The 25,885-nt window shown below is 52.0% G+C and overlaps 4 protein-coding genes across 7 annotated transcripts; 2 read left to right on the top strand and 2 right to left on the bottom strand.

Annotated features, from left to right (window-relative positions):
- Nucleotides 1-1,162: 1,162 nt before the first annotated feature.
- On the top strand, nucleotides 1,163-7,069 carry BCL6B (BCL6B transcription repressor). Of its 2 annotated transcripts, XM_068977735.1 has the most exons (9): nucleotides 1,163-1,222; nucleotides 1,769-1,959; nucleotides 2,198-2,419; nucleotides 2,530-2,874; nucleotides 3,135-3,259; nucleotides 4,014-4,178; nucleotides 4,259-4,389; nucleotides 4,504-4,641; nucleotides 5,042-7,069. In XM_068977735.1, exons 2-9 carry the CDS (start codon nucleotides 1,781-1,783, stop codon nucleotides 5,156-5,158), a joined length of 1,422 nt encoding a protein of 473 aa, XP_068833836.1. In that variant the 5' UTR covers nucleotides 1,163-1,222; nucleotides 1,769-1,780; the 3' UTR covers nucleotides 5,159-7,069. The 2 variants fall into 2 exon arrangements, with proteins under 2 accessions (XP_068833836.1, XP_068833837.1); XM_068977736.1 differs by lacking the exon at nucleotides 4,014-4,178.
- Nucleotides 7,070-9,764: 2,695 nt separating this feature from the next.
- On the top strand, nucleotides 9,765-13,043 carry SLC16A13 (solute carrier family 16 member 13). The gene is made up of 4 exons (XM_068977886.1): nucleotides 9,765-10,138; nucleotides 10,288-10,431; nucleotides 11,061-11,798; nucleotides 12,483-13,043. The coding sequence occupies exons 1-4, from the start codon at nucleotides 9,940-9,942 to the stop codon at nucleotides 12,680-12,682; spliced, it is 1,281 nt and encodes a 426-aa protein (XP_068833987.1). The 5' UTR covers nucleotides 9,765-9,939; the 3' UTR covers nucleotides 12,683-13,043.
- Nucleotides 13,044-13,724: 681 nt separating this feature from the next.
- SLC16A11 (solute carrier family 16 member 11) lies at nucleotides 13,725-16,013 on the bottom strand. 3 transcript variants are annotated; one of them, XM_068978205.1, is made up of 5 exons: nucleotides 15,907-16,013; nucleotides 15,450-15,657; nucleotides 14,983-15,126; nucleotides 14,049-14,816; nucleotides 13,725-13,954 (listed from the first exon to the last, which is right to left on the bottom strand). In XM_068978205.1, the coding sequence occupies exons 2-5, from the start codon at nucleotides 15,649-15,651 to the stop codon at nucleotides 13,725-13,727; spliced, it is 1,344 nt and encodes a 447-aa protein (XP_068834306.1). In that variant the 5' UTR covers nucleotides 15,652-15,657; nucleotides 15,907-16,013. The 3 variants fall into 3 exon arrangements, with proteins under 3 accessions (XP_068834306.1, XP_068834307.1, XP_068834308.1); XM_068978206.1 differs by having other exon boundaries at nucleotides 15,902-16,006; XM_068978207.1 differs by lacking the exon at nucleotides 15,907-16,013 and having other exon boundaries at nucleotides 15,450-15,675.
- Nucleotides 16,014-19,846: 3,833 nt separating this feature from the next.
- CLEC10A (C-type lectin domain containing 10A) lies at nucleotides 19,847-22,503 on the bottom strand. The gene is made up of 9 exons (XM_068978852.1): nucleotides 22,410-22,503; nucleotides 21,692-21,805; nucleotides 21,304-21,399; nucleotides 21,143-21,214; nucleotides 20,994-21,065; nucleotides 20,743-20,829; nucleotides 20,497-20,651; nucleotides 20,159-20,265; nucleotides 19,847-20,003 (listed from the first exon to the last, which is right to left on the bottom strand). The coding sequence occupies exons 1-9, from the start codon at nucleotides 22,474-22,476 to the stop codon at nucleotides 19,847-19,849; spliced, it is 927 nt and encodes a 308-aa protein (XP_068834953.1). The 5' UTR covers nucleotides 22,477-22,503.
- Between the last annotated feature and the right edge of the window lie 3,382 nt (nucleotides 22,504-25,885).

Consider the following 25,885-nt stretch of genomic DNA (forward strand, 5'->3'; position numbering starts at 1 on the left):
AATCCTGGGCTCCCATGGCTCAGACCCTCGGCTCTTTGTCCCATTCATTTTCCTGGTTCCCAAAGCCCGCGGATTTCTCACCCCAGGCAGGAACCCCAGGTTCAGAGGGAAGTCACTTCTGTCGCCTAACTCTCCCTCCCTCCGCCCAACCCTGGTCCCCTGGACAAAGTAAATGCGAGCAAAGAGGGGGAGAATGACCGCCCAGACCTAATCCATCCTGCGCCCCCGGCTGAATGGACCCCCAGCCGAGTGGAGACGAAGGGCGCGGCGAGGCTAGTGCTCTTCTGCCCCCTCGTGGAAGGAGCTGAACATTGCCGAGCTTCGCCTGCTTGCCGCGCTGGACCGCGGCGTCCCGCCAGCCTCTAAGCGTCGCCGACGGGCGGGTGCTCAAGGCCCTAAAAAGCTGGTACTGGGGGAGGGCGAGCGGGCTTTGGGCGGGAATCTGCCTCTCTGGATCCCTAAAAGGATTCAGAAGAGCGTCGGGAGCGAAAAGTTTGGACCCTAGGTCTCTTGAGCGTCTCTCGGCCGCCACCCGGGGCTTTCCCCACCTCCTCGAGGGGAAGCAGCTGGCGGAGCCGTCCGGTCGCAGGACAATGGAAGGAAACGAACTAGAAATCATATCCGCCCCCTCCCTATCGCGCCCGGTCAGAGCCCCTCTTTTGCAGGCCCCGCTAGAGGAGCCTGTTGGATGACCACACCCTCCCTGTCTGAGACCCCACGGGAGCCCACTGTCTCCTCCCCAAACCCGGTGTTTCTTTGGGCTCCCCTCAATCTCCCTTAATACCGTACATTGCAGGGGCGGGGGTCTGCTGTATTCACTCCTGTAACAGGCTCCTTTCTAAAGCCAACACATCAATTTTCGCTGTCCCGGGTCCCCCGACGACCTAAGTCACCCAACGACTTAGTCACCCAAGTTTCCCATCTCAACATCCCCAACCTCCTCCCCAGTGCCAATGTCCCACCCTCGGTTCCACTTTCAGTGGCCCAAGACCCCTTACGTTACGACCACCCAAGCGTTTCCGAGGTCCCGCCCTGGAGCCGGAGACCCCGCCCCGGGTTCGCCATCTGGAGAGCGAGGGAGGAAGGAAGGATACAGACCCAGGCGTTCACCCCACCTCCACCCCCGCCCCCGACATCCCGGCCAGATAAAGGAGCCGAGGCCAAGAGGGGAGAGAGACCCCGCCCCCTTGAGAAGAGAAGCTGAAGCCCCTGCAGGACGGGGGTAAGAACCAGAGACTGAGGGAGGCAGACTCCTGGGTCCCTTAAGAGAGTCGGGGCTTGTTGATGGTAGGAAGACCGAGGCCCAGAAATTGGGCTAAACTAGGGATCCAGGACTAGAGAGTGGAATTTCGTGGTTCGGGGAAGGGAGCTTGGATTGGGATATGGAGGGATGAGGACCACAGGTCGTCTGGGGTCTCCAGGCAAGATCGTACACCTGAGACCAGGCGCGCGGTGAGGCAGAGGGGAAATGGGGACACTGGAAGGGCATTGGGAGTCTAAGTAAGGGCGCTGCGGACTGGATTCCCAACGCTTGCCATCGACGCAGCGGTGTGGGACACTTCAACTCGCTCCAAGCTCTGTGGAATCTTAGAGGAGGAAATCGGACGATACTGAGGTTGAGGGCTGACAGAACGAGATGAATTAAGTAAAACTGCGTGAGCCGGGGCCGGGGGCTTTCCCCTGCACCTCAGGAGGAAGAGGCAAACTGTGGAAGGGAAACCGTCTTGGGACGACAAGGATCCCTGAGCCCTTTCCTTGGCACCCGCAGGCCTCCGTCGCTATGGGTTCCACCGCTACCCCGGAGGGAGCGCTGGGCTATGTCCGCGAGTTTACTCGCCACTCCTCCGACGTGCTCGGCAATCTAAATGAGCTGCGCCTGCGCGGGATCCTCACTGACGTCACGCTGCTGGTTGGCGGGCAACCCCTTCGAGCTCACAAGGCAGTTCTTATTGCCTGCAGGTTCGAGGGGTGGCTCAAGGAGTGGGGTGGGACCAAATGGGAAAGGGGGCGGAGCTATAAGGTCTTTGGGAGGACCCGGAAGCCAAACCTTCCACAAACAGGAGGCGGAGCGACAGGGAATTGAGGGCGGGGTGAGAGCTAGGGAGGCGGGGCTTCGTGTAGGGGCGGTGCTTTCGACGGGGTCAAGTTCCCCCTTGGTTCCCCAGCCCCTAACTCGACATATCTTCCCTCTCTCCAGTGGCTTCTTCTATTCAATTTTCCGAGGCCGTGCAGGAGTGGGGGTAGACATGCTCTCCCTGCCCGGGGGCCCCGAAGCCGGAGGCTTCGCTCCCCTTCTGGACTTCATGTACACTTCGCGCCTACGTCTCTCTCCCGCCACCGCACCAGCAGTCCTCGCGGCCGCCACCTACTTGCAGATGGAGCATGTGGTCCAGGCATGCCACCGCTTCATCCAGGCCAGGTGAGGGAGCCCCAACTTGGTGTTCCTCGTGGGTGAAATGGCATCCCAGGTGTCAAGGGCAGAGGCCAAGATTAGGAAACAGCACTAATGTCCATCGCACTTTTTCTCAGCTATGAACCTCTGGGCATATCTCTGCGGCCCCTGGAGGCAGAACCCCCCACGCCACCAACGGCCCCTCCACCAGGCAGTCCCAGGCGCTCGGAGGGGCACCCTGACCCACCTACTGAGTCTCGCAGCTGCAGTCAAGGGCCCCCCAGTCCACACAGCCCAGACCCCAAGGCCTGCAACTGGAAAAAATACAAGTTCATCATACTGAACTCTCAGGCCTCCCAAGCAGGGAGCCTGGCCGGGGAGAGTTCTGGTCAACTTTGCTCCCAGCTCCCCAGTGGAGATGAGGCTTCCAGCAGCAGCAGCAGCAGCAGTGAAGAAGGACCCATTTCCAGTCCCCAGAGCAGGTACAGAAACTGGAAACCACCCCACCCCACCCCAACCCCAGAATTTGTAGCAGTAGCCTCAGCTCAAGAGGCACAACCACTGGGCTTGGATGATCAGTAACAGGAAGTGAGAGAGTGGGCTTCACCTTAGGGAGCTGGCCAGAGGCCAGGCTTACTTGGTGAGGTGGGCCCTTGGCAATACAACTGGATAGGGTATATTGGTCAATACCCCATCATATGATGTCTCCTAACCATTTTTCTGGGCCTTGACATCTGCCTAGGCTTTCTCCAACTGCTGCCACTGTGCAGTTCAAATGTGGGGCTCCAGTCAATACCCCTCATCGGCTCACACCCCAGGCTCCAGAGACCACTGGGTCACCTTCTGGGAGGGCTCATCCACCACCAGGTAAGAGCCTCTCCTTCTACCCCCTTGGCTTTTCTCCTGTGGCTACTCAAGGCCAGTTGGGGCCAAAAGAGCACAGGGAAGGCCTAGTCCATTTTCAAATTAGAATCACCTAGCGAGCTTCTTTAAATCCCATTGCCCAGGTCACACCCCATGGATCAGAATGTCTGCAAGTGGAATCCAGGCATCAGTATTTTTTTTAAGCTTTCTATAAGCAGCAGTGTTTGGCAACTTCTGGCATGTTCCCATCCAGGGCTGAGTGGTCAGCCCAGGGCTGGCAAAGCCTCTCTGGCAAGCTGTCATCCAGGCTGGTGCAAGAGAGAAGAGAGGGGGTACTTCCCTGGTGGTCCAGTGGCTAAAACTTCATGCTCCCAATGCAGAGAGTCTGGGTTCAATCCCTGGTTAAAGAACTAGATCCCACATGCCTCCACTAAGATTGATGCAGCCGAAGAAATAAATATTGTTAAATAAAAAAAATAAGAGAGAGTGAGAGAGAAAGAGAAACAGAAACTTCCACCCATAAGTAGGGGCCTCCACCTCCTACCACCACTATTGGAGTGATTAGCAGAATACTCTCAAATTATAAAGACATAGAGACAGATCCTGGCTTGTCCTCTCAAATAACCATGTGACCCAGAGCAGGTCAAATGAGCCTCAGCAGCCTTAACAGTAAATTGTAGGCAAAACCAAACCAAACCTGCTACCCTGTGGTCTGAGAATTCACTGGTATTGTTGTCATGACTCACCCCGTCCCCAGGAGGTGAATTTTTCAGCTGCCAGAACTGTGAGGCTGTGGCTGGGTGCTCATCGGGGCTGGACCCCGTGGCTTCTGGGGATGAGGACAAGCCCTACAAGTGTCAGCTCTGCCGGTCTGCCTTCCGCTATAAGGGCAACCTGGCCAGTCACCGCACGGTGCACACAGGTAGGGGAGGAGCAGGGAGAGGACCCTGGCCTTGGTGCCCACTGCTATTCTCCTTGACCTCCCTTCCTCCCCGCCTCCAGGGGAAAAGCCCTACCACTGCTCCATCTGCGGAGCCCGCTTTAACCGGCCGGCTAACCTGAAAACGCATAGCCGCATCCATTCCGGAGAGAAGCCCTATAAGTGCGACACATGCGGCTCGCGCTTTGTACAGGTACGACAGTTTCAGAGCCTGATCGCAGGCAAATTTGCGAGAGGGCGAGGTGGGCCGAATGGGGAGGGTTCCGTCCCTTCCAGGGGCGCGGCCTGAGATTCTCTCCTTCCCCAGGTAGCGCATCTGCGCGCGCACGTGCTGATCCACACCGGGGAGAAGCCCTATCCTTGCCCCACCTGCGGGACTCGCTTCCGCCACCTACAGACCCTGAAGAGTCACGTTCGCATCCATACCGGAGAGAAGCCTTACCACGTGAGTCCCCGACCTGGCCTAGACCAAAGCCTTGGAATTACCTCCTGTTTACCGACGAGCGGGGCTCTGAAAGGAGCGGGCCTGGAGGCTTTAGATCGAGGCTAGGTGGGCGGTGTCCTTGTAAGAAAGGGGTGGGGCCGAGGTAGGGGTGGCAGGTATGGAAGTTAGGCTTCTGGACGGGGCGTAGTCCTGGAGAGGAGGTAACAGGTGGAAAGACGCTTTGCTGAAGGGGGCCTCCTAGGCCTTCCCCAGAGGATTTGGGAGGATGTGGGGACTCAAGGGGCTTCCCTATATCTCCCAGAGCTTCTCTCAGGTGGAGCGCTGGGCGGTTCTCCCTCGCTCAACATCTGAAAGGTGGTCGTGGGTGGGGAAGAGACCTGACCCGGCTGTCATCCTACAGTGCGACCCCTGCGGTCTGCATTTCCGGCACAAGAGTCAACTTCGGCTACATCTGCGCCAGAAACACGGAGCTGCTACCAACACCAAAGTGCACTACCACATTCTAGGGAGGCCCTAGCCGAGTGCCGCCCCGGCCCCACTCCCTTCCCGGAAGACGGAAAGCTGCGGCTCACGCCTGGGTTCGCTGCCAGGCTTGGGCGTAGGGGTGTGCAAGGCCCCTGGATATCAGCGACGGCCACCACTTTTAATTTCTCACTGTGGGGAGCAGGGGTGGGAGATTCTAGCCTGATCTGCCTCTGTTTTGCTGGTCAAAACCTCTTCCCTGCAATCGATATTGTTTCTGAGCAGAGAACAAGCTAGGAGCTGGAGGAGCAGAGAGACTGGAAGCCTGATTTCCTTAAGGAATCAGGCCTCCACCTGCAGCCCCCGTCTCATTTGATTTATCTGTAAATATAATTTATTGAGGCTTCTGGGTGGCACCAGGGCCTTCATACTATTGCATTTACCATGTCCCTCTTCTACAAGTGTGATCAAAAGTGACCTGAAACTCGGAATGAGAGGTCACAGCTCTGCTGGCAGAGATTAGCACTTGGCTGCCTCCTTTGGCTTGAGTGTTTTATATTATTATTGTCTTAACTTTTGTCTTTAGAATTGTTCTTTTCCCACTTGCTTGTTGGTTTGTTTAAAATGGAGGAAAGGGTTCCCTGTGCCCTGCCCCTTCAATTCTAGGTCTGGAACCTTTATTTGTTCTAAGGCAGCTCTCGGAACATGTGGGTTTGTGGAATTGGGTCAGGAACCCTCTCGAATATTCTGAATATTGTAGGTTTTCTAGCAGGCTAGCACTGGATATAGACTTTTTCTGTCCTTCAAGGAAACTATGATGAAGTGGGGGTAATATATACCTCCTGGAGGCAGTGATTGTGGGGCCTTTGTCAGTCCTGGAAGTTGGGGGATGACTTGAGAGACTTTCTCTTAGGCCCCTGACTGTCCTATTAGTCTGGCCACCTAAGTTTGGCTCCATGGTAGTTTTGGCTATCTGATAGAACTCACCCAGGAGCTTGAGTTGAGCCCACAATCCTCCCATTAGGGCCTGTTCTTACACGAAGTTGCTCCCTCTATGCAGGAGAGATCTGCAGTTCCATATCAAAAATGATGCAATCTTTTCTGAGTCTGCCCAGTCTCTAAGAATGCAATGACTTAGGGGAGAATTATCTTGAGTTAAGACTATGACCTTTCCTTTACTGCAGAGCCATCTGGGTTAGAATGTTCCTTGGGGGTTCTACGTGAGATGACCTCTTCTTCCTTTAGTAGATATTTGGACATCTTCTGGCAAGTGTCCAGATTTCAGAGATTTCTTTGCCTCTAGAAGTCACAGGTGCTTGGTAACTTTCTTACCTTAGAAAAGCTGAGTCTGTGACCTGGTCTTCCCGTCACTACATTGCTGTCTGGAACCAGTGAAAGCACTAGAACCTTCCACAAGGACAGAAAAGGGGCTGAGTTCCATTATGGATTTGCTGTAGTTGGGATTATGATCAAGATTAGTGTTGGGATTAAAGCTTTAAAAGACTGACTGATGGACCATCTAGTTGACCAAGTATCCCATAGGATTAAGAGGTTGTTTGAGGGACACAGTCTCTGGTGTAGGCCAAGTAGGTAGAAAGTTAGAAATGGATTGCCTCTTAACTGTGTGGAGCATCTAGAATGTTAGATGATACTCTGAAGTATTACAGTCCTGCCCCTGTTGCTCTGGGGCCTGTTGGTTTAGGGACATGGGGTAGAGGGTAAGAAGCACTTTGAATTTGTGGGATGGAGCTTCCTCAAAACAGGTCAGTCCTAGTGGCTGTCACTTGGGGACTGGTTAGAAAGCTACTCTTTTCCCTCTTTCCCTCTTAACCTCAGTGCAGAATTGAAGGAGGGAGGGAAAGCAGAGGAAAGAGTTGAGAAGAAACTATATATATATATATATTTTTAAGCAGATTGGATGGGCAGGTGGAGAGTGCCAAGGGGTGGAGATGTTAGATCTTGCAAGATCAGAATCATGGAATAAAGAAGCCTCTCTGTGCTGCCTGTTGTGTCCTGGGTTCTTGCCTGTGGCGATCTGGGGAATGGGGAAAGATGCTTCTTCCTCATGGATACCATCTTGGATTCTGTGCCCATCCCACTGTCCCATCCATTTTAAGTGGCCCTTGTTCTCCCCTTCCCTGCCCTTGCCTTCCGGCTCATTGTGTAGGAACCAGTGACTTCATGAAGTCTCTCCGGAGCCACCTGCATCCTGCTGCTCTGAAGTCACTTCCTGCCTGAGATGTGGAGGTAGCAGGGAGAAACCAGGAAGCCACAAATAATACCAAGATGCTGGGGGATGCATCTGTGCAGGGGAACTTGATGCTTGGGACACCCCCTAGCACCACGGAAAATGGTTAGGACTTGGGTCCCCTAAGGACAACAGATGCTAGAGGTGGCGGTGAGAAGACCATGTGTTTAGAGCCAGTGTGCCAGCGCTACCCGTCCCCCAGCAGCGATGTCTTGGAATCCATCCAGTGCCTAGTACTCGATTCTCTTCCACCCTTTCTCTTGTCCTGTGTGTCTTGGTGCACAGCTTTGTTCTGCCCAGAGGGTGAAGGGTCACCAATTCTGATAAATTACCTCCCTCTTGGACTTAAATTCCTCATCTGTGAAATAAGTCCATTAACATGGACGGAATAATTTCCTTCCAACATTTATAGTTTGTGGTTGTGTGTCTCAGTCTTTTAAAACCCGTGACATGGGTTAGATGTTTTTTAAGCACAAAACAAACTAAAGGAAAACCTCCCTTCCCTTCCCTCTATGGCTTATCCCCTGTTTAAAATAAGACTTGCTAATATTACTTATCTCCTGCTTCATGTGCATGCTAAGTCACTTCAATCATGTCTGACTCTTTGTGACCCTATGGACTATAACCCACCAGACTCCTCTGTCCACAGGAGAGATTCTGGGATTCTCCAGGAAAGAATACTAGAGTAGACTGCCATGCCCTCCTCCAGGGGATCTTCCTGACCCAGAGATCTAAGCCACATCTCTAACATCTCCTGCACTGGCAGGCAAGTTCTTTACCACTAATGCCACCTGGGAAGCCCAAGGCATTTCAGTGTATAGATTTTCTGATTCAACCCCCTGACAACCTAAAAGTAGGAACTATTACTAGCCTCAGTTTACAAGTCGGGAGACCAACTGAGAGATTCAGCATCTTGGCCACGTTAATAAGTGATGAAGCCAGGATTGGAACTACAATTTGATTCTACAGACTGTGCTCTTAACTATTATGTTATATAGCCACACCAACTTCTCCATCTTTGATATAGTCCCTACCGGTCAAAGTTCTGACTCCACTTACAAAAAAAAAGGAGAGAGAGAGAAAGAAAAAAAAAAACTTTTTGGGTATGACTATTTTTATTTCCCACATACAAAAAAGTATAAGGCTCAATATGCTTTTTAAAATTACACAGCCGTCCTCCTCACCCCAGCCCCACTTGTCTGACCCCTTGAGCTCAGATTTCAAAGTCAGTGTTTTAAGGAGCTTGAAGCCAAATCATTAGTGCTACATAAGGCTGGAGGAACTGGGTACTGGTTGGGAAGAAAGGGCTGATTGTACCAGTGGTCATGGCTTGTCTCTTTTAGTCTATCCCATCATGGGATCGAAAACTGTGGTTCAGTTCAGTTCAGTCGCTCAGTCGTGTCCGGCTCTTTGCGACCCCATGAATCACAGCACGCCAGGCCTGCCTGTCCATCACCAACTCTCGGAATTCACTCAGACTCACGTCCATCGAGTCAGTGATGCCATCCAGCCATCTCATCCTCTGTCGTCCCCTTCTCCTCCTGCCCCCAGTAGGAAGTGGTTGTTACCAGAGGGCAGAGAGAAAGTTTCCAGCCCCACTGAAGACGGGTGCTGGTGGGGCTCTGAGTGAATTCACAGATGCACTTCCTCTGCCCAGTTATTTTTGGTCTCTGTGACCTGTAGGTTTCCTGTTAGTGGGAACAGAAGGGACAGGAACAAGTGCCCATTACAGAAATATATGCCAGGAATCCAACAGCCCATTCTCCTCTTTCCTTGGCCTCTGAACCCTCTCCATCCAGGCATCTAGATTTAATCTTATCTCATAATCGCTCTACGCCCCCTACCCCCGCCCCGTGTTTCAACTCCTGGACCCCTTATTAAATATGTTTTCCTCTCCTGAACCAGCTTATCCACCACCAACCCCCACGGACTCCTTATGTGCGCATCTCTGTGCAGAAGCCCGATCAAATTAGCCCACTAGGTGGACAGGGGACCGAAGCTGCAGCAGTGCACACTCCTGGGTCACGTGGGGCCCAACTATTTGGCCTCCGAAAGTCCCCTCTCCACGCATGCGCCCCATTCGTTGTCCAGTACAGGACGGGTTCTAAACTCCGCCCCGCCCCTCTGGCTCCGCCCCCTGCTGAGGAGTCCCGAGTCCTTATTGGTGAGCTTCGGACAGGGATGCAGACCCTGGCTGGCCAGGTGTAACACTTTCAATGATAAAATGGATAATCCACCTGGAGACGGGCGCACCTCAGGGGTGGGGCCCAGTTCAGCCCCCTCCCCAGTCCGTCCCGCCCAGGCCTCGACTCCAGATTTGAAGCCAGCGGAGCCACGCCCCCCGGCGCTGAACGTGGGGGCCAGCTCGGGCCTAGTCTCCCCATTATAATCGCCCCCACTAGGGGAGAAGCGCAGGCGTCTCACGCAGCCTCTCTGCAGCTTTCAAGCCCTCGTTGATACTTTCCTCTCTGCCACCCTCGCCTCTCCGGCGCGGCCCCGAGCTGTCCGGCTGGGTGGGTGGGCAGAGGTGGAACGACCCGAGCTCCGCTCCCGAAGGGGCTTAAAGAGGCAGCCCTGTTACCACCCAGATGGCTTATAGGGCCGAGCCCCCCGACGGGGGCTGGGGATGGATGGTGGTGCTCTCAGCGTTCTTCCAGTCGGCGCTGGTGTTCGGGGTGCTCCGTTCCTTCGGCGTCTTCTTTGTGGAATTTGTGGCGGCGTTTGAAGAGCCGGCCGCGCGAGTCTCCTGGATCGCCTCCATAGGAATCGCGGTGCAGCAGTTCGGGAGTAAGTGCTGCGCCTCGGTCCGGAGTCCTGTGGCCCTCGACCCTCGGAAGGGAGTGGGGGATGCGGGGACAGTAAAGGACTTGGGGAGGGGAAGTGGTGCTGGAGAAGGACGCCTGAGATTTTCTCGCAGAAATCTTCCTCTTCTCCAGGTCCAGTGGGCAGTGTGCTGAGCACGAAGTTCGGTCCCAGGCCTGTGGTGATGACCGGGGGTATCCTGGCTGCACTGGGGATGCTGCTCGCCTCCTTTGCTACCTCCTTGACCCACCTGTACCTGAGTATTGGGTTGCTCTCAGGTGAGACCCTGAGCAGGGCCAGTGAGTCAAAACCTGAGTCTTTGGCCTCAGGACTTTTACCTTCTTCCTGCTCCTTCCTAAAGACAGGGGAATCTCTCAGAGAAAGTTTTAGCTAGCACCTCTGCCTGGAAGGGAATTCTTAACAGAGGTAACTAAAGTGATAAACAGGTTAGGGGAAATCAGGAAATTCAAAGATTCAAGGCAAGAACTGGTGGAACTGGAATGTAAAGGAATGAATTACTGTAAAGTTGTGTAAGATACTGTGGCCGTAAAATAAACATCATTATCCTATTTACAGATGCGGAAAGTCTTTAAAGCTTATGCAATTTGGCAAATGAAGTTCACACAGACAGCAATGGTAGAGCCCAGGTCCAACTCCAAAGTTCTGTGGTAGTGACTTTACAAACAGTCTCTGTAAGCTTCCAGAGTCTGCTAAGTTATATTACCTCCATTTTGCAGATGAGATTGAAGTCAGGAGGTTAAGGTACACAAGGTCATACAGCTAGAAAGTATCGAACCAGGGTTGTGATTTAGGCCTGTGCTCCACTTTGTTGCTGGGCAGTGTTGGGATGACTGGGTGTTTGAATTCCTTAAGGGGTCCTCAACCCCCACTTCTTCCTTTTTGACAGGATCTGGCTGGGCCTTGACCTTCACTCCAACCCTGGCCTGCCTGTCCCGTTACTTCTCTCGCCGGCGATCCCTGGCCACCGGGCTGGCACTGACGGGCGTGGGCCTCTCCTCCTTTGCTTTTGCCCCACTCTTCCAATGGCTGCTCAACCACTATGCCTGGCGGGGGGCCCTACTGCTGGTGTCCGCCCTCTCCCTCCACTTAGTGGCCTGCGGTGCTCTTCTCCGTCCACTCTCCCTAGCTGAGGACCCTGTCGTGGGTGGCCCTGGGGCCCAGATCACCTCCCTCCTGTGTCACGGCCCCTTCCTCCGTTACACCATTGCCATCACCCTGATCAACACTGGCTACTTCATTCCCTACGTGCACCTGGTGGCCCATCTTCGGGACCTGGGTTGGGACCCACTGCCCGCTGCCTTCCTCCTCTCGGTGGCGGCTATTTCTGACCTCGTGGGGCGTGTGGCTTCTGGGTGGCTAGGCGATGCTGTCCCAGGGCCTGTGGCAAGACTCCTGATGCTCTGGACCACCCTGACTGGGGTGATACTGGCCCTGTACCCTGTGGCTGAGGTGCCCACTGGCTTGGTGGCCCTGACTGTGGCCTATGGCTTCACATCGGGGGCCCTGACCCCAGTGGCCTTCTCCATGCTGCCTGAACTGGTGGGGACTGGAAAGATATACTGTGGCCTGGGACTGGTACAGATGGTAGAAAGCATCGGGGGGCTTCTGGGGGCTCCTCTGTCAGGTAAGGGGAATAGAATTTCCAGGTGGGCCATGGCTGCTGTGTTTTACCATGCGGGGGGGTGGGGGGGAGGGGAATTGACATAGCATATGTTAATACTGCCCTCTGCCATGGAAGATGCACAGCCCATATAGTCAATCACAGCAGCCTTGAAACAGGTCTGGGGGAAAGAAACTGGGGCTGTGGAAAGATTAAGAGGACCTCTGAGGCACCCTTGGCAGTGTACCTACAGCTGGGGTTTTCAGAGGATTCCGCCAGACATAGCATGCTAGTGCCTGCCTTTTCCCTTGGCCCACTGGGCCCCAGGCCAGGGGCCTGAGCCCTCTGGTCAAAGTTCCCCACGCTTCAGAAGCCAGAACCTTCAGACCCTTAATGTTTTCCTCTAACTATTAACTGAAGGCATGGAAGAGAAAGAAAGGCACAGGTGTGGCTGACTCAATCTGTATCCCCAAATCTGGGGATGCCCTAAACTGGCTAGTTTGGCAGTCCTTTCTGAAGGCAGGAAGGTGGTTGAAGTGACATTTTGAGGGCCCTTGGGAAACCAGAGTTCTCACGCTCACCCAGTCTGAACTCTTCCAAGATGATGGGTTAAGGATCATTTTCATCCCTCCACCCCAAAATGTGTCAGAGCCATCAGTCCCAGGAAACAGATCACCCATGTGTATTCTTTTTCTCTTTTGAACCTAGGCTACCTCCGGGATGTGACAGGCAACTACACAGCTTCTTTTGTGGTAGCTGGGGCCTTCCTTCTGGCAGGAAGTGGAGTTCTCATCACTTTGCCCCACTTCTTCTGCTTCTCAGCTCCTACCTCCAAGCCCCAGGACCTTGTAACAGAGGCACTGGATACCAAAGTCCCCCTGCCTGAGGAGGGGCTGGGAGAGGATTGAACTCCAAGAAGGGGCAGACAGACCCACAAAACAAGAGGTCGGTGGCTCCAGGTCTTCTCCTGCCCCATCTTGGCACCCAGAGAACCACAATGCCTTAAGCATCTTGATCTGCACCCCCTCCCTGCCCCTCAGAGCAGGCGTGGGGCTCCTGCAATGTGTGTGCCAACCCTTTGTATTTTCTCGAGGATTCTTGTCTCTTGTTTGCTCCCACAACTTTTTCTGAAGGATCCAGGAGTTCAGCCTGCTCCACTGAGCTGTGAATCAACTGTGGAAAATCAAAGGCCAAGATACTTATCATAGTTTTTTTTACATGTGATCTCTAATGTTGCCCTCCTTGGAAAAGATCTGTCTTTGGGATAAAACTGAATAAGAAAACTGGAAAAAATAAATAAATAAAAAAAATAAAAAGAAAAAAAAAAAGAAAGAAAACTGGACAAAACTCAGAACCTCAGAAAGTGCTTGGGCCCATAAGCCTGAGTGGGCTGAATAGGGTCAAACTGGGGAGTGGAGGGGAGGTATCCAGGACCTCTGGTGACCCAGAGCATTTAACCCTGGAGTCTGCTCTCTGGACCACAGTTTCTCCCACTTGCCCACAGACTTCCCTCTTTCCCACTCTCCCCTGTAACTTAGAAATTAAGAAAATGGTGTGAGATGTGGGGGAGGGGTGCTAGTTTGGAAGGGAGAGATAAAGCTAAGAGAGAAATCTGAGATGCTTGTATTTTCCTCAGGCCAGTAAAGGGGGACTGAAATGCAGAAAGACTTATCTGAGAAATGAGGATGGGGCAGCTAGCACTCATGAGCACCCCTCTGCCTCCAACAAACCTGAAGCAGACAGACAGGGAGTGCCTCAAAGGTTTCCTGTTATAATGGCAAAGAGAAATGGACTGACAGGATAAACACCCCGCCTGCCATGGCTTAGGGGGATCCTGTTCCCATCAACCAGCTTCTCTGGATATCTTAAGCAGACTGTTTGCAGCATAGATTGCCTAACAATTGGAGCTTGCAGGAAAAGCAGATAAAAAGTCTTTATTGGGGGAGGGGCTCAACAAGTGGTGTCCAGAGTGGAGTGAGGGTCTCCTGGGGAGAGCAGGGCAACCTGAGGGACCGGGAGCAGCTCCCCCATCTCAGGGGGTGGAGTGCCTGGACGTGAGGCCGGACGGCAGGAGGGCAGCGCCTTGGGCAGCCCCAAATAGACGAAGCTGCCAGAGAGGACGAAAGAGCCGCACGTGAGGAAGGAGGCGGTGAAGTCTCCGGTCTCATCCCTTAGGAAGCCTGAGAGGAGAGGCAAAGGAACTTAGAGGCCTGGGTCCCCATATGCAGGTGGGGGGTGAGGGTGGCGAGCGGATCTGCTGGCTCTGGCCCTTACCTGACAGGGGAGGGCCTAGAAGCCCCCCGAGGCTCAGCAGCATCATCACCAGACCGGTGGCCTGTACCACATTTCCGATGCCCACCAGCTCCGGGAGCACACAGAAAATCAACGGGGCGTAACTTCCGGCGCTCAGGCCGTAGACCCCAGCCGCTGCCAGCAGGGGGCCCCCCCAGCTGTCCTCGTTCCCCACCACGGGCACCAATCCCACCGCCAGCAGCCCCAGGCCTGTCAGAGCCCCGAATACCGTCAGCAACCGCGGGAGGGGCACCCAACCCTGGTCTGCCAGCCACCCGCAGAGGAGCCGAGCGCCGATATCCCCCACCGCAGCCGCCGCCACCACCAGCGCTGCCCCATACCCGCCCAGGCCCCGATCTAAAGCGTGAGGAGCCAAGTGCACGTAGGGGATGAAGTAACCGACCCCCACTAAGGCCGTTCCTAGTGTCAAAACTAGGAAGGCCCGGTGTCTGAAGAGACCGAGGCCGAGGGCAGCTAGAGGGCTTCGGGGTAGGGCCAGGGGGTCTCCAGGAAGCGCCAGGGGTCGTAGCAGGGCGCCACAGGGGGTGAGGTGGAGGGTGACGGCTCCGAGGAGGAGCAGGGAGCCCCGCCAGCCAAAATTATCAAGGAGGAGCTGCAAAGCAGGCGCCAGGAGCAGCGAGGAGGCCCCGTTGCCCGTGAGTGCCAGCCCCACGGCCAAGACTCGACGGCGGGAGAAGTAACGGGAGACGGTCCCCAGGGCAGGGGCGAACACCAGCGCCCAGCCGGAGCCTGTGAATGGATAGGACCGGGTAAAGACAGAAACCAGGGTTGCCAAGGCCCTGCCATCCTAGCTCCGTTTCTCGCAGGAGGCCCCCGCCCTCTCGGCTTCCCTACCCAACAAGCTCCTATCTCCACCATCACCCCCTTAAGAACCCGGGTATCCCTCTCCCCTCACCAGCAAGGACGCCCAGGCCAAGGTAGAGGTGCAGCAGACTGTGGGCGAAAGCCGAGAAGACGAAGCCGAGCGAGGTGAGGACGCCCCCAACCATCACGACGGGGCGCGCCCCCCAGCGGGTGCTCAGGGCACTGCCTACTGGGCCTGGAAGGGGGCGGAGTCAAGGGAAGGCACGCCCCCTGGACCCCCAAACTCGCTCGAACAGTTCTCACTGGCTGTTTTCCTGGCCTAAACTTCTCCCCCGCCTTAGAGCAACACCACCACCGCCACCCTGCCCCGCTTCATCTCAAGGCCCACTCAATTCTAGAACTTAAAATTTTAAATTCGACCTAGGTCTGAAGGTCGAACTCTAAGGGTCGACTTTTCTTAGGTTGTTTGTTAACTAGTCAAGTGTGTCCTCTACCACTGCTCTCACGGCACTTCCCCCCACCCCAGTTCCTACCTCCCACCTCGGGGCCCCTCCTCACTGGCTGCCTGCTGCACTGCCAGGGCCAGGGCGCTGACCCACGCCGTCTCCTGAGCGTTTCGGTCAAAATACTCCGCGAAGTCAGGGAAGGCGAGGCCCAGGGAGCGTAACACCCCGTAGGAGAGCCCATTCACCGCGAACCCTGCGGCCGCCACCACCCAGCCCCAGCCCCCGTCCGGGGGTCCGGTTGGCTTGGGGGTCATCACCTCCTGGGGAAGGGGGAACATCTATCAGAGAAGTCGCCACGTCTGTGTCTCCTTTATGGATCTTAGCATACCTGAGATCCAGCCCTGAGCACAACAGGACGGAGGCGGGGGTGGGGGGGGGGGGCGGGAGGGGGCGGTGTTCGGGCCTAGGGCTAGAACTCCAGGTCCGCGCCGTACAAGAGCGGGATAACAGCCAGATCCCCCAATTCTGAGACTCCCCCTCCCACACACACCAGGTTCCCCTTACCCGACCTCTCTGGGCGGTCCGGGGGAGGGGAAGGGCGAAGAAAGGCTCGGCCCGGTTTTCTCCCCGCTTCCCCAGAGGGCGGGGCCTTAGAGGGGAGCAAATGCAGAGATGGAGCCCAACTTGGACCGGCTCTCAAGGTAAACAGAGAGCGCCACAGGGCGCCTGAGCCACCTGGGACGCGCGGGCGGGGGGATGGGGAGTGTCGAGGGCGGGGGCGAGCTGAGACAGCCAATCCACCGAGCCGAGTCCCACGGGGATTGAATTATCCATTTACACCCCCAATCCCGAGGAAGGGAGGGGCGAGGAATGAACACCTCCCCGCCCATGCCCACGCACCTGCAGCTGGCTGCGCACCCGGGAGATGCATGGATTGCAATCGCCAGCCTCCCCAACGTTGGTAGGCAACGCACGGAAATAGGGGTGTCCTCCCAAAGCCTGAGGGGGATGAGTAGCTCCAACGTTCTCAGGGAACGTTGCTGGAGAACCTGGTAAACCTCGGGTGTCAAATCACAGACCAGTACATCTTGCGTGCTCAACGACAATATGCCCTCCAGGACAGAGAGGAAGGAAGAGGACTTCCTTGTGATGGGCCAGGGACATATACACATCATGTTGCATCTTCACAATCACCCTGTGAACAGGTGTTCCCTCCATTTTACAGATGAAGTCACTGAGACTTAGAGAAGTTATGTGATTTGCCCGAGTAGCCAAACTTAAAGAAAGAAAGAAAAATATTTGAGTCTGGGTCTGTCCAACTGTGGAACCATCCAAGAACAGACCTACTACTGAAATAGAATCTGCCACCACGAGGGAAACGGCCTGGAGACAATTTGATGCCAAACTGACCTGGAAATTGTAGATTGATTCTGAGCTAGGGGTTTCTGGGGCTAGAAAGGATTTTGGGATCAGAATCCCTGAAGATTTAGATGGGAATTTTAAAAACAAAGTAAGAAATCCGAAAATTGAACCCAGGTATTGATTTCTTGGAAAAACTTTTCCTTTTTACATTAAGATTGATTTACTTTGAATCAAGGGTTTTGTTCTCTCCTTTATTAAACAACATCAGAGAAAACCTGGCAGTTTACTGTTTGGCCGACAGCCACATTACCCGACAGCCACATGGTGGCAGTGTTCCCTAATTGTTGAGAAACTCTCTGCAAATAAAAAACAGCACTATTCATGCCTGGAGAATCCCATGGACAGAGGAACCTGGAAGGCTATGGTCCATGGCGTTGAAAAGAGTCAGACGCAACGAATGACTGAGCACACACACACGTTTTACTGTGTAAGAATTACATCTCAATAAAGCTGATTTTTAAGGTTAAAGAAATCTTAGATTGGTGAGGATGTAGAGAGAAAGAAACACTTAGCACTGTGGATGGAAATGTAAACTGGTATAGCCAGTATATAGAAGTGCCTCAAAAAATTAAAAGTAGAACTGCCGTGCTGTGCTGTGCTTAGTCTCTCAATCATGTCTGACTCTGCAACCACATGAACTGTAGTCCAGCAGGTTCTTCTGTCCATGGGGATTCTCCAGGCAAGAATACTAGAGTGGGTTACCATGCCCTCCTCCAGGGGATCTTCCCAATCCAGCGATAGAACCCAGGTCTTCATTGCAGGCAGATTCTGTACAGGCTATCAAAGGGGTATCTGCACTTATGTCTTCATTGGAGCATCATTCACAATAGTCAAGATATGGCAAGAACCTAAGTGTCTATCAATGAATGAATGGATAAAGAATAATATAATACTCCATTAGTTTGTTGTCCAGTGGCTAAGTCTTGTCCAACTCTTTGTGACCCCATGGACTGAAGCATGTCAGGCTTCCATGTCCTTCACTCTCTCCCAGAGTTTGCTCAAAATTTTGTCCATTGAGTCAGTGATGCTATCCAACCATCTCATCCTCTTTCACCCCCTTCTCCTCCTGCCCTCAATCTTTCCCAGTTTCAGGGTCTTTTCCAAAAACTCAGCTCTTCACATCAGGTGGCCAAAGTATTAGAGCTTCAGCTTCAGCATCAGTCCTTCCAATAAATATTCAGGATTGATTTCCTTTAGGATTGACAGGTTTGATCTCCTTGGCCAAGGGACTCTCAAGACTCTTCTCCAACACCACAGTTTGAAAGTATGAGTTCTTTGGTGCTCAGCCTTCTTTATGATCCAACTCTCACGTTTATACATGACTACTAGAAAATAGTATATATGATCTATATATCATATATACCTATATATAATATTCTACCATATAGCCAATATATATTGTGCATGCTGAGGAGCTTCAGTCATGTCTGACTTTTTGCGACCCTATGGACTGTAGCCCAACAGGCTCCTCTGTCCATGGGAATCTCCAGGCAAAAATACTGAAGTAGATTACCATGTCCTTCAGGGGATCTTCCCAACCCAGGGATGGAACCTCCATCTCTTACGTCTTGTGCATTGGCAAATGGATTCTTTACCACTAGTGTCACCCAGGAAGCCCATATCCAATATATACATAAAGGTATGTATAAAATGACAGCATATTATTCAGCCTTGTGAAAGAAGGAAACCCTGCTATTTGCAACAACATGAATGGAACTCAAGAGCATTTATAGCAAGTAATATAAGCCAGATAGAGAAGGACAATACAATATGGTATCACTTATCTGCAGAATCATTAAAAAAAGACAGAAAGTGGAAAAGTGGTTGCCAGGGGCTTGGGGGTTGGAAGGGAATAGGAAGAGGTTGGTAAAAGGGAACAAACTTTCAGTTATAAGATGAATAAGGTCTGAGAATCTAACATTAAAAAAACATGGTAACCATAGTTGATAACACTGTATTGTATATCAACACCAATATACAATATCCTTTTGGGCCACACCAAAAGTCATCTCTACTCTTTAAGTGATGCATTTTATTATGTAAGGATTACACTTCAGTAAAATTGATTTTTCAGGTTAAAAAAAAACCTTAGGTTGGTGAGGATGTAGAGAAAAAGAAACATCTATGCACTCTTGGTGGGAATGTAAATTGGTACAGCCAGTATGGAAAGCATATGGAAATGTCTCAAAAAATGAAAAATAGAACTACCATATGATCCAGTAATTCCATTTCTGGGTTTATATCCAAAGGAAATTGAAACAGGATATCAAAGAGATACCAGCTCTCCCGTGTTTATTGGAGCATCGTTCACCATAATCAAGATATGGAAACAGCCTAAGTGTCTATCAGTGGATGAAAGGATAAAGAATAATATAATATTCTATCATATATGCATATATAAATTCCATCATATGTATATAATGACAGAATATTATTCAGCCTTGACAAAGAAGGAAATCCTGCCATATGCAACAATATGAATTGAACTAAAGGGTATTTATATCAAGTAATATAAGCCAGACAGAGAAAGACAGTACTGCATGATATCACTTATCTGCAGAATCATTAAAAAAAAAGTCAGGAAAAAAAATCAAAAGTGCAAAAGTCGTTGCCAGTGGCTGGAGTTTGAGGGGAATAGGAAGAGTTTGGTAAAAGGGAACAAGCTTTCAGCTATAAAAGTCTTATAGCTGAGAATCTAACATAAAACATGGTGACCATAGTTGATAGCACTATTTTATCATTGAAATTTGCTGAGAGTAGAACTTAAGTATTCTCACCTAGGAAAAATAATAAACGTGAGGTTATGGATATGTTCATTAACTAGATGCGAGAATCCTCTCACAAAGTATATATGTATCAAAGCCTGATATTTAAATATCTTACAATTTCATACATCAATTATACCTCAATAAAGCAGAAATTTTTAAAAAATACCTTAGGAACTCTAGATAGTCTTTTCAAAGTTAAGGGGAAAAAAAGAACCTCAAATCAATGGCAGTGCTCTAATCTCCCAGGGTTTATTGCTCTCCCACAAGGAGAAGGGTCCCCCTTCCCCACCCTGCCATTTCCCAGGCAGGGGCCACTCTCTTAGTTGCCTTTGCTCAGTCCGGCCTCGCAGATCCAGCGGTAGGGTCTTTGGCAGGCATCGTCATTCCACTTGCCATCAGGGTAGAAATGGGCACAGTCCTCACCCCCACCCAGCCCATGCCCATGAAAGTCATCCGGCTGGCCTGGCTTCCAATTCCTGGTTGGGGAGGGGGAGGGTTGGTGTGAGAGGAAAACAGCCAGCTAGGAAGAACAGAGAGAACAGAATCCAGGTTGGAGAGAAGGGGCTGTGGGCCAGACCCTGGAGGAGCAGAGCTGAAGAAGGAAGAAGGTACAGAAAGCCAAGGCACTCACTTGATGTTGGTCTCATAGTCCGACCCATCCACCCATTTCCAGACTCCATCCTGATCACTGAGGCCCATCCAGGTGAAGTAAGGACGTAGGTTGGCCTGGATAAAATCCTGGGACGACAGAAGGGCAGCGGTGACTTCCCCCCCGCCCCAAGGCCAGCTCCTTGGACTATCAGTTCTGAACTTCATGGGTTCATTAAAGCCATGGAGGAAATTCAGGGTGTTGATCCCAATGCCGGAACCAGTGGAATCTCAGACTCTGGCTTAGATTGCAGTGGTTGCTAAAACTCCCCAGGTGATGCCAATGAGACCAGTCTTGGGACCTGAGCTTGAGGGGCTCACCTGTTCATCTCTGGAGTTGATGACTACCAGGTGGGCATTTTTCAGTTGGCAGTCTTTCTCAGCTTCTGGCCAGGGCTTCACCAAGGAAGAGAACCAGTAGCAGCGGCCTTCATGTTCCAGCCAGTTGGTGGGACAGCAGGCTGTGTTTTGAGAGCCTAAGGGGCCGGGGTTGGGGGAGTGGCTGAGATGCTGCCCAGGGGGACGTGGGCAGGAACTGGCTCCAGGCATGCCCCGCACAGCTCTTACAATTGCTCTTGAGAGCATCCATCTTGCAGGTCAGGGAGTTCAGGTTCTTGACCAGCTGCTGGACTTGAAGGAGCATTTCAGAATCACCTGGGATGCACACAGATGGGCAGTGGGTACAGTGTCCTGGGTGTGGCTTCTGCTCCATGAGTCCCTGGAGACTGGGGGTCCATGCCCAGGACCCAGCCTAGGAACCCCCCTGCCCTGCCCTCCCACACACCTCATGCCCAGGTAGAAGGCAGTAAGGGGCTGACCTGCTCTGAGTTCTTCCAGTTGCTTCTCCAGCCTGTTCTCCAGAGAAAGCACCTTGTCATTCAAGCTACGGGCTGGAGGGGAGGGCACTCAGCACCCTGTTACTGCTCCCATCCCCCACCTCTCCACACCCTCTCCCTGAGGGTCTCACCAGCTTGCAGTTCTTGCTTGTGACTTTCCACCTCAGCTTTCAGTGATGTTATCATTTCTTGCAAGTTGCCACCTGGAGGATTCAGGGACTCAGGAGTCAGCCTCCACCCCTGCTCCACCCCACCCCACCTCAATCCAGAGCCCCTTTCATGCCAGGCTCACCCTGGGAGTTCAGTGCCTGGACCTCGGCCATACTGTTTGAAGTGAAGTTACTGAAACTTGTTCTCAGGGTCTGCAGGTCACTCTGAAACTTGAAATCTGATCAGGAGGATGGGACAATCAGTGCTAAGGGTTGTCAGGCCCTCTCTATGCCAGCATTGGGCTCCTAACATGCATCATCTCATGGGTCCCTTCAGTGACCCCACCCAAAAGGAGAGGTCCTATACTGCAAGTGAGGCAATTAAGGCTCAGAGAGAGGACATAATTTGACAACATTCCCCAGCTGACAAGTGACAGAATCAGCTGTCATCTTCATCCAATCACTCTTGCATTCAGCATCCCCACCACACCTCGTTATTTCTCTCTTCCTTGCCCATCACGTGCCACTCACTTTGGTATCCCATCACACAGATGCTGGCCAGCAGGAGGCTGAGGCCCAGGGAGAGCAGGAGGAGGCAAGGGCTGGAGAGGAGCCGCTTCAGAAAGGTCTGGGAAGAAAACAGCACTGCAGGAGGAGAGGGTGTCAGGAGGAGGGCGTCCAGGTGGTGGGACAGACGGGGCTGAGGTTGGCGCCACAGGGACCTCTCAGGGAGGAGGCCAGTGCAGCTCATGCTGGTGGGAGGCCGGATGAGAACTGGGGGACCAGGGGTGTCCAGGTCTCTGACTCCTCATGGACCAGCCCAAGTGCTCAGATACAGGGGCCCCTCACATGCCTGGGGATATGTGTACACAAAGACACACAGACAGAGGACCATCGCGATGTGTAAGGTCCTCTCATTGGAGTTGGGGAGGTAGCAGGAGGACCCGGAGAGAGCGAGGGGCAGCCCACACTCTAAGCCCACAAGGCAAGCTTACACTCAAGGGCAAAAACACATTAGAAAGACAGCTTACGCTTTTGCCCTTCCTCAGCGCACAGGAAGTCAGGCCCACTATGGATCTTGAATTCTCTTCATAGTGGGTCCCCCAGAGGCTGGGCCCTGACCCCCTTCAGAGTGGGGGACCCCACCAGGACACATGGTAGAGGTGCAGACATGACACACTTGACAGCAGAAAGCCTTCTAAACATATTAAGAAGAGGCTTAGCAAAGACTGTTTCCCCTTTCCTTTACCTTCTGTAAACCTCTGGCTTTTTTTCTCACTCTCCAAGTACTGAAGGTCTTCGTACTTCACTGACATGTTTGGACCAACACGGTCTCTGAGACTGTTGGAGCAGAAGTGGAGGCCGAGGCAGTAGGCAGGCCGGGGCAGGAGCTGGATTAAAGGGGGAACGCAGGGACCAGGGAGGAGCTGCAAGGCAGGGCTGGAGATGAGAAAAGAGTGAGGTTTGAAAAGGAACCCATGGTGAAGGCTAGGAATGGGGAAGGGCTTGGGTTTGCAGCTGAGGTCAGAGGTGGGGTCAGGGATGAGGTTTGAGCTAGGATCAGGTTGAGTCTGGAGTGATGGTGGAGGTGAAGTTGGAGCTAAATGCATTGCTAGGACTAGGTCTGATGTTGGGGCTGGAACCGAGGTTGCATCTCCTACTAGGATCAGTACTCATGCTGGGGTCAGTACTGGGATCAGTACTCATGTTGAAGCCATGAATGGAGATAGACATAGGCTTGGTGCTGAAGTTGAAAATAGGACAGAGTTGAGGTTCAAGCTTTCAGGGGGTGGGGGAGAGGGGCAGGCTGGTGTTAAGAGTCAAGCTAACTTGGGAATTTTCTGGCAGTCCAATGGTTAAGGCTCCATGCTTCCACTTCACAGGGCAGGAGTTTCATCCCTAGTTCCTAGGATCCTGTGTGTCCTGCTGGGCTGCCCCCAAGGTTTTTTTTAATGATGTAAGAACTCTGGGGGTGAAGCTGCCACTGGGGTTGGTATGGGGTTTGAGATGTGGCTGGAGTAGGGGCTGAAGACAGGGCTAGAACCGGGCTAGGGAAGGGGTTGACTGTAAGTATCAGTTTGTGACCAAAGTTGTAGCTGCCCTGCTGCTGCTAAGTCGCTTCAGTTGTGTCCGACTCTGTGGGACCCCATAGACGGCAGCCCATCAGGCTTCCCCGTCCCTGGGAGTCTCCAGGCAAGAACACTGGAGTGGGTTGCCATTTCCTTCTCCAATGCATGAAAGTGAAAAGTGAAAGTGAAGTCGCTCAGTTGTGCCCGACTTTTAGCGACCCCATGGACTGCAGCCCACCAGGCTCCTCCATCCATGGAATTTTCCAGGCAACAGTACTGGAGTGGGGTGCCATTGCCTTCTCCCTAATTTAATCCAAATCCAATGAAGGGAATAGAGTTGAAAATCTCCCATGAGTCATTAAATCCCCAACCTGCCCCCTTATATATCTTACCATTCAGTTCCACCAAAGACCCATGGTCCCTTCTCCCTGCTTTCTCTGACATCCTCCCTGCCCTTTTAGTCTCACATGCATCCCTAGCCCCTTTACCTGTGAGAAGTCAAGAGGCTGTGATTCTTGAGTTCTTTGTGCAGCAATGACCAGAGTTGGAAAAAACGAAATCCCGGACAGTTGGGATGGGGGTGGCCGATGGAAGAGTCACCTGAGTAGAGACCTGCTCGTCTTTGTGTCTGAATGACCAAGAGTCTATAAACTGGGAAACTCCCATTTCCTCAATTTGAGGCAGTAACTAACAAGGAGGAATTGAAATCAAAACTCAGGCAGAGGTGGCGTGTGTAGGGCAGCTGGACTTTTTTAGACCACCAGTGACTTCCTTAATTTTGCTATTTGGCAGTGAAACATTGGATCAGAAGGAACCAGAGTTCCAGTGTTGCTCTTCCTCTGTCCCACACCTCCTTTCATTTCCTTGATGTGAACATCTCGGAATTGTTGACATCTCCATCATTGCAAACCCAGGTCCAGAGGAGCCCTTTGCTCTACTCTTGCTCAATCCTGACCCAGGGCCCCTGACATCTTCCTCTGGGGCCTCAGCCAGCAAGCTCCCTGAGTTCTGGCCAACTCTCCTTGTTATCTAGTCCAAGCTTGCTCTGATCACTAAATGACAGGGACAAGGTGTTGAGGCAAGGAAAAAGACTTTATTCAGAAAGCAGGCACTGGACTTCCAGAAGATGGCAGAATAATGTGTCAAAATAACCATCTTCTTTTATAGACCAGAGATGGGGTCAGGAAAGGGGTGAGGAAACAAAGTAAAAAGGCTATTAGTCTTGCAAATATCTCCTAGAATGGCAAACCTCAGGCAGGGATGTGTTGATTTTTCCTTCCTTCCATCCACAGATGGACAGGGTCCTGAACACTTTAACAGTCAGGCAGAGGGGCAGATGCTCTGAGGCAGGTCTTTATGTATGATTATAATAACAAAATCCAACTCAGAGAAACAGTTCCAACATGGAGTGAGAATTGGCTTTTCCCTGCTACATCCTCATTTCATTTGAATGGAGGGAAGAGGTGGTGGAGAATAGGACCCCCTGGCTGGAATGGAAAGGGAGGATCCAGGAGAAAGAATAGAATTTATTGAGCATCAAATCTGTGATGAGAATTGTGCCAGACATTTGCATTAACCATTCAATTCCCACAAGATTGTTGGGAGGAATTTTGGATGAAGAATTTAGGCTCAGAACCATCCTGTGACTTGCCCAAGATCACTCGCCTGGTAAGCATAAGAGCCAGAATTCCAGCCTAGGGCTGCCCCACACCCTAGCCTGGGCTCTCTCTGAATATACTATTTTCATGAAAGGGGTTCAGTTTAATACTGTCAGCTCTCTAAATCCCTCTCAGGGGTTTTCCCTGAATTCACACATACAATCTTTTCATAGGAAAGATTATTAAAGGGGAAGCAGGAAAGCAAATACATTTCAGATTCCATTTTCTAGTTAAATGGGATTGTGCTCTGATAATTGCATTTTAAAACTCATTTAACATTTTGTTAAGACTATTTGGCCACATCAGTTCATAAAATGTCCTTTATTTCTTTTTTAACTTCATCTCATTTCATAAGCTGTGCCATAATTTATTGACTAAGCTTTTTCCCTTATGATAAACATTTAGGTTTTTTCCAGTATGCTTTTGCTTCCTTGCTTTGCATTTATTCGGTGTTTGGATTAGTATCTGTTACAGGCTGGGTTTTTGGAATCAATGTGGAGACTGAGTATGGGGTACAGTTTAGTTATTAGGGATCAGCACCTGTGAAAGGAGGGGAAAGAAGGTGGTGGTAGAGGGAGAAGTTAGAGCTACAAAGACCCCACAAAGCTTCAGCACATCCGACAGGGGCTTCTAGGGGTTCAGACTGCACTGGCTGTCAGAGCTGCCCATTGCTTCATGGAAATGGGGCCTTTATTACCTGATCTCGCTCAGCTAGCTGATACGGCTATCACAGCAGGGATGGGGCCTCAGGGAAAGTGGCTGTGTTGTGTGTACAGGTTACACACCCCATGACTGGGCACCAAGTCCTTTTTGGAAGTGAGGTCTGGCTGTCTTATCTTTGTGTCTACCACAGTACTGCTTTACATTCACACATTAATTGGGGGATAATCAAATTTTTGCTTTATTGTATCTTTCCCACAAAGAACATTGTATGTTTCTCCATTCATTTATCCAAGTGGTAGGGACAGAATGAAGGGACAAAATAGGTGATTAAATAG

This window comes from Capricornis sumatraensis, chromosome 8 (assembly GCF_032405125.1).
Source record: "Capricornis sumatraensis isolate serow.1 chromosome 8, serow.2, whole genome shotgun sequence".
NCBI classification, from domain to species: domain Eukaryota; kingdom Metazoa; phylum Chordata; class Mammalia; order Artiodactyla; family Bovidae; genus Capricornis; species Capricornis sumatraensis.

Excerpts from the sequence above, each read along its gene's own strand:
- SLC16A13 (XM_068977886.1), top strand. The coding sequence starts at position 9,940 with ATGGCTTATAGGGCCGAGCCCCCCGACGGGGGCTGGGGATGGATGGTG. Across the intron at positions 10,432-11,060 it reads GAGTATTGGGTTGCTCTCAG|GATCTGGCTGGGCCTTGACC; the intron begins GTGAGACCCTGA and ends CCTTTTTGACAG. Across the intron at positions 11,799-12,482 it reads TCTGGGGGCTCCTCTGTCAG|GCTACCTCCGGGATGTGACA; the intron begins GTAAGGGGAATA and ends TTTTGAACCTAG.
- CLEC10A (XM_068978852.1), bottom strand. The coding sequence starts at position 22,476 with ATGTCAGTGAAGTACGAAGACCTTCAGTACTTGGAGAGTGAGAAAAAA. Across the intron at positions 21,806-22,409 it reads AAGCCAGAGGTTTACAGAAG|TGCTGTTTTCTTCCCAGACC; the intron begins GTAAAGGAAAGG and ends CTCCTCCTGCAG. Across the intron at positions 20,004-20,158 it reads GACTATGAGACCAACATCAA|GAATTGGAAGCCAGGCCAGC; the intron begins GTGAGTGCCTTG and ends CTCCCCAACCAG.
- SLC16A11 (XM_068978207.1), bottom strand. The coding sequence starts at position 15,675 with ATGTTCCCCCTTCCCCAGGAGGTGATGACCCCCAAGCCAACCGGACCC. Across the intron at positions 15,127-15,449 it reads GGCAGTGCAGCAGGCAGCCA|GCCCAGTAGGCAGTGCCCTG; the intron begins GTGAGGAGGGGC and ends GCCCCCTTCCAG. Across the intron at positions 13,955-14,048 it reads TCTAGGCCCTCCCCTGTCAG|GCTTCCTAAGGGATGAGACC; the intron begins GTAAGGGCCAGA and ends CTCTCCTCTCAG.
- BCL6B (XM_068977735.1), top strand. The coding sequence starts at position 1,781 with ATGGGTTCCACCGCTACCCCGGAGGGAGCGCTGGGCTATGTCCGCGAG. Across the intron at positions 1,960-2,197 it reads GCAGTTCTTATTGCCTGCAG|TGGCTTCTTCTATTCAATTT; the intron begins GTTCGAGGGGTG and ends CCCTCTCTCCAG. Across the intron at positions 3,260-4,013 it reads GAGGGCTCATCCACCACCAG|GAGGTGAATTTTTCAGCTGC; the intron begins GTAAGAGCCTCT and ends CCCCGTCCCCAG.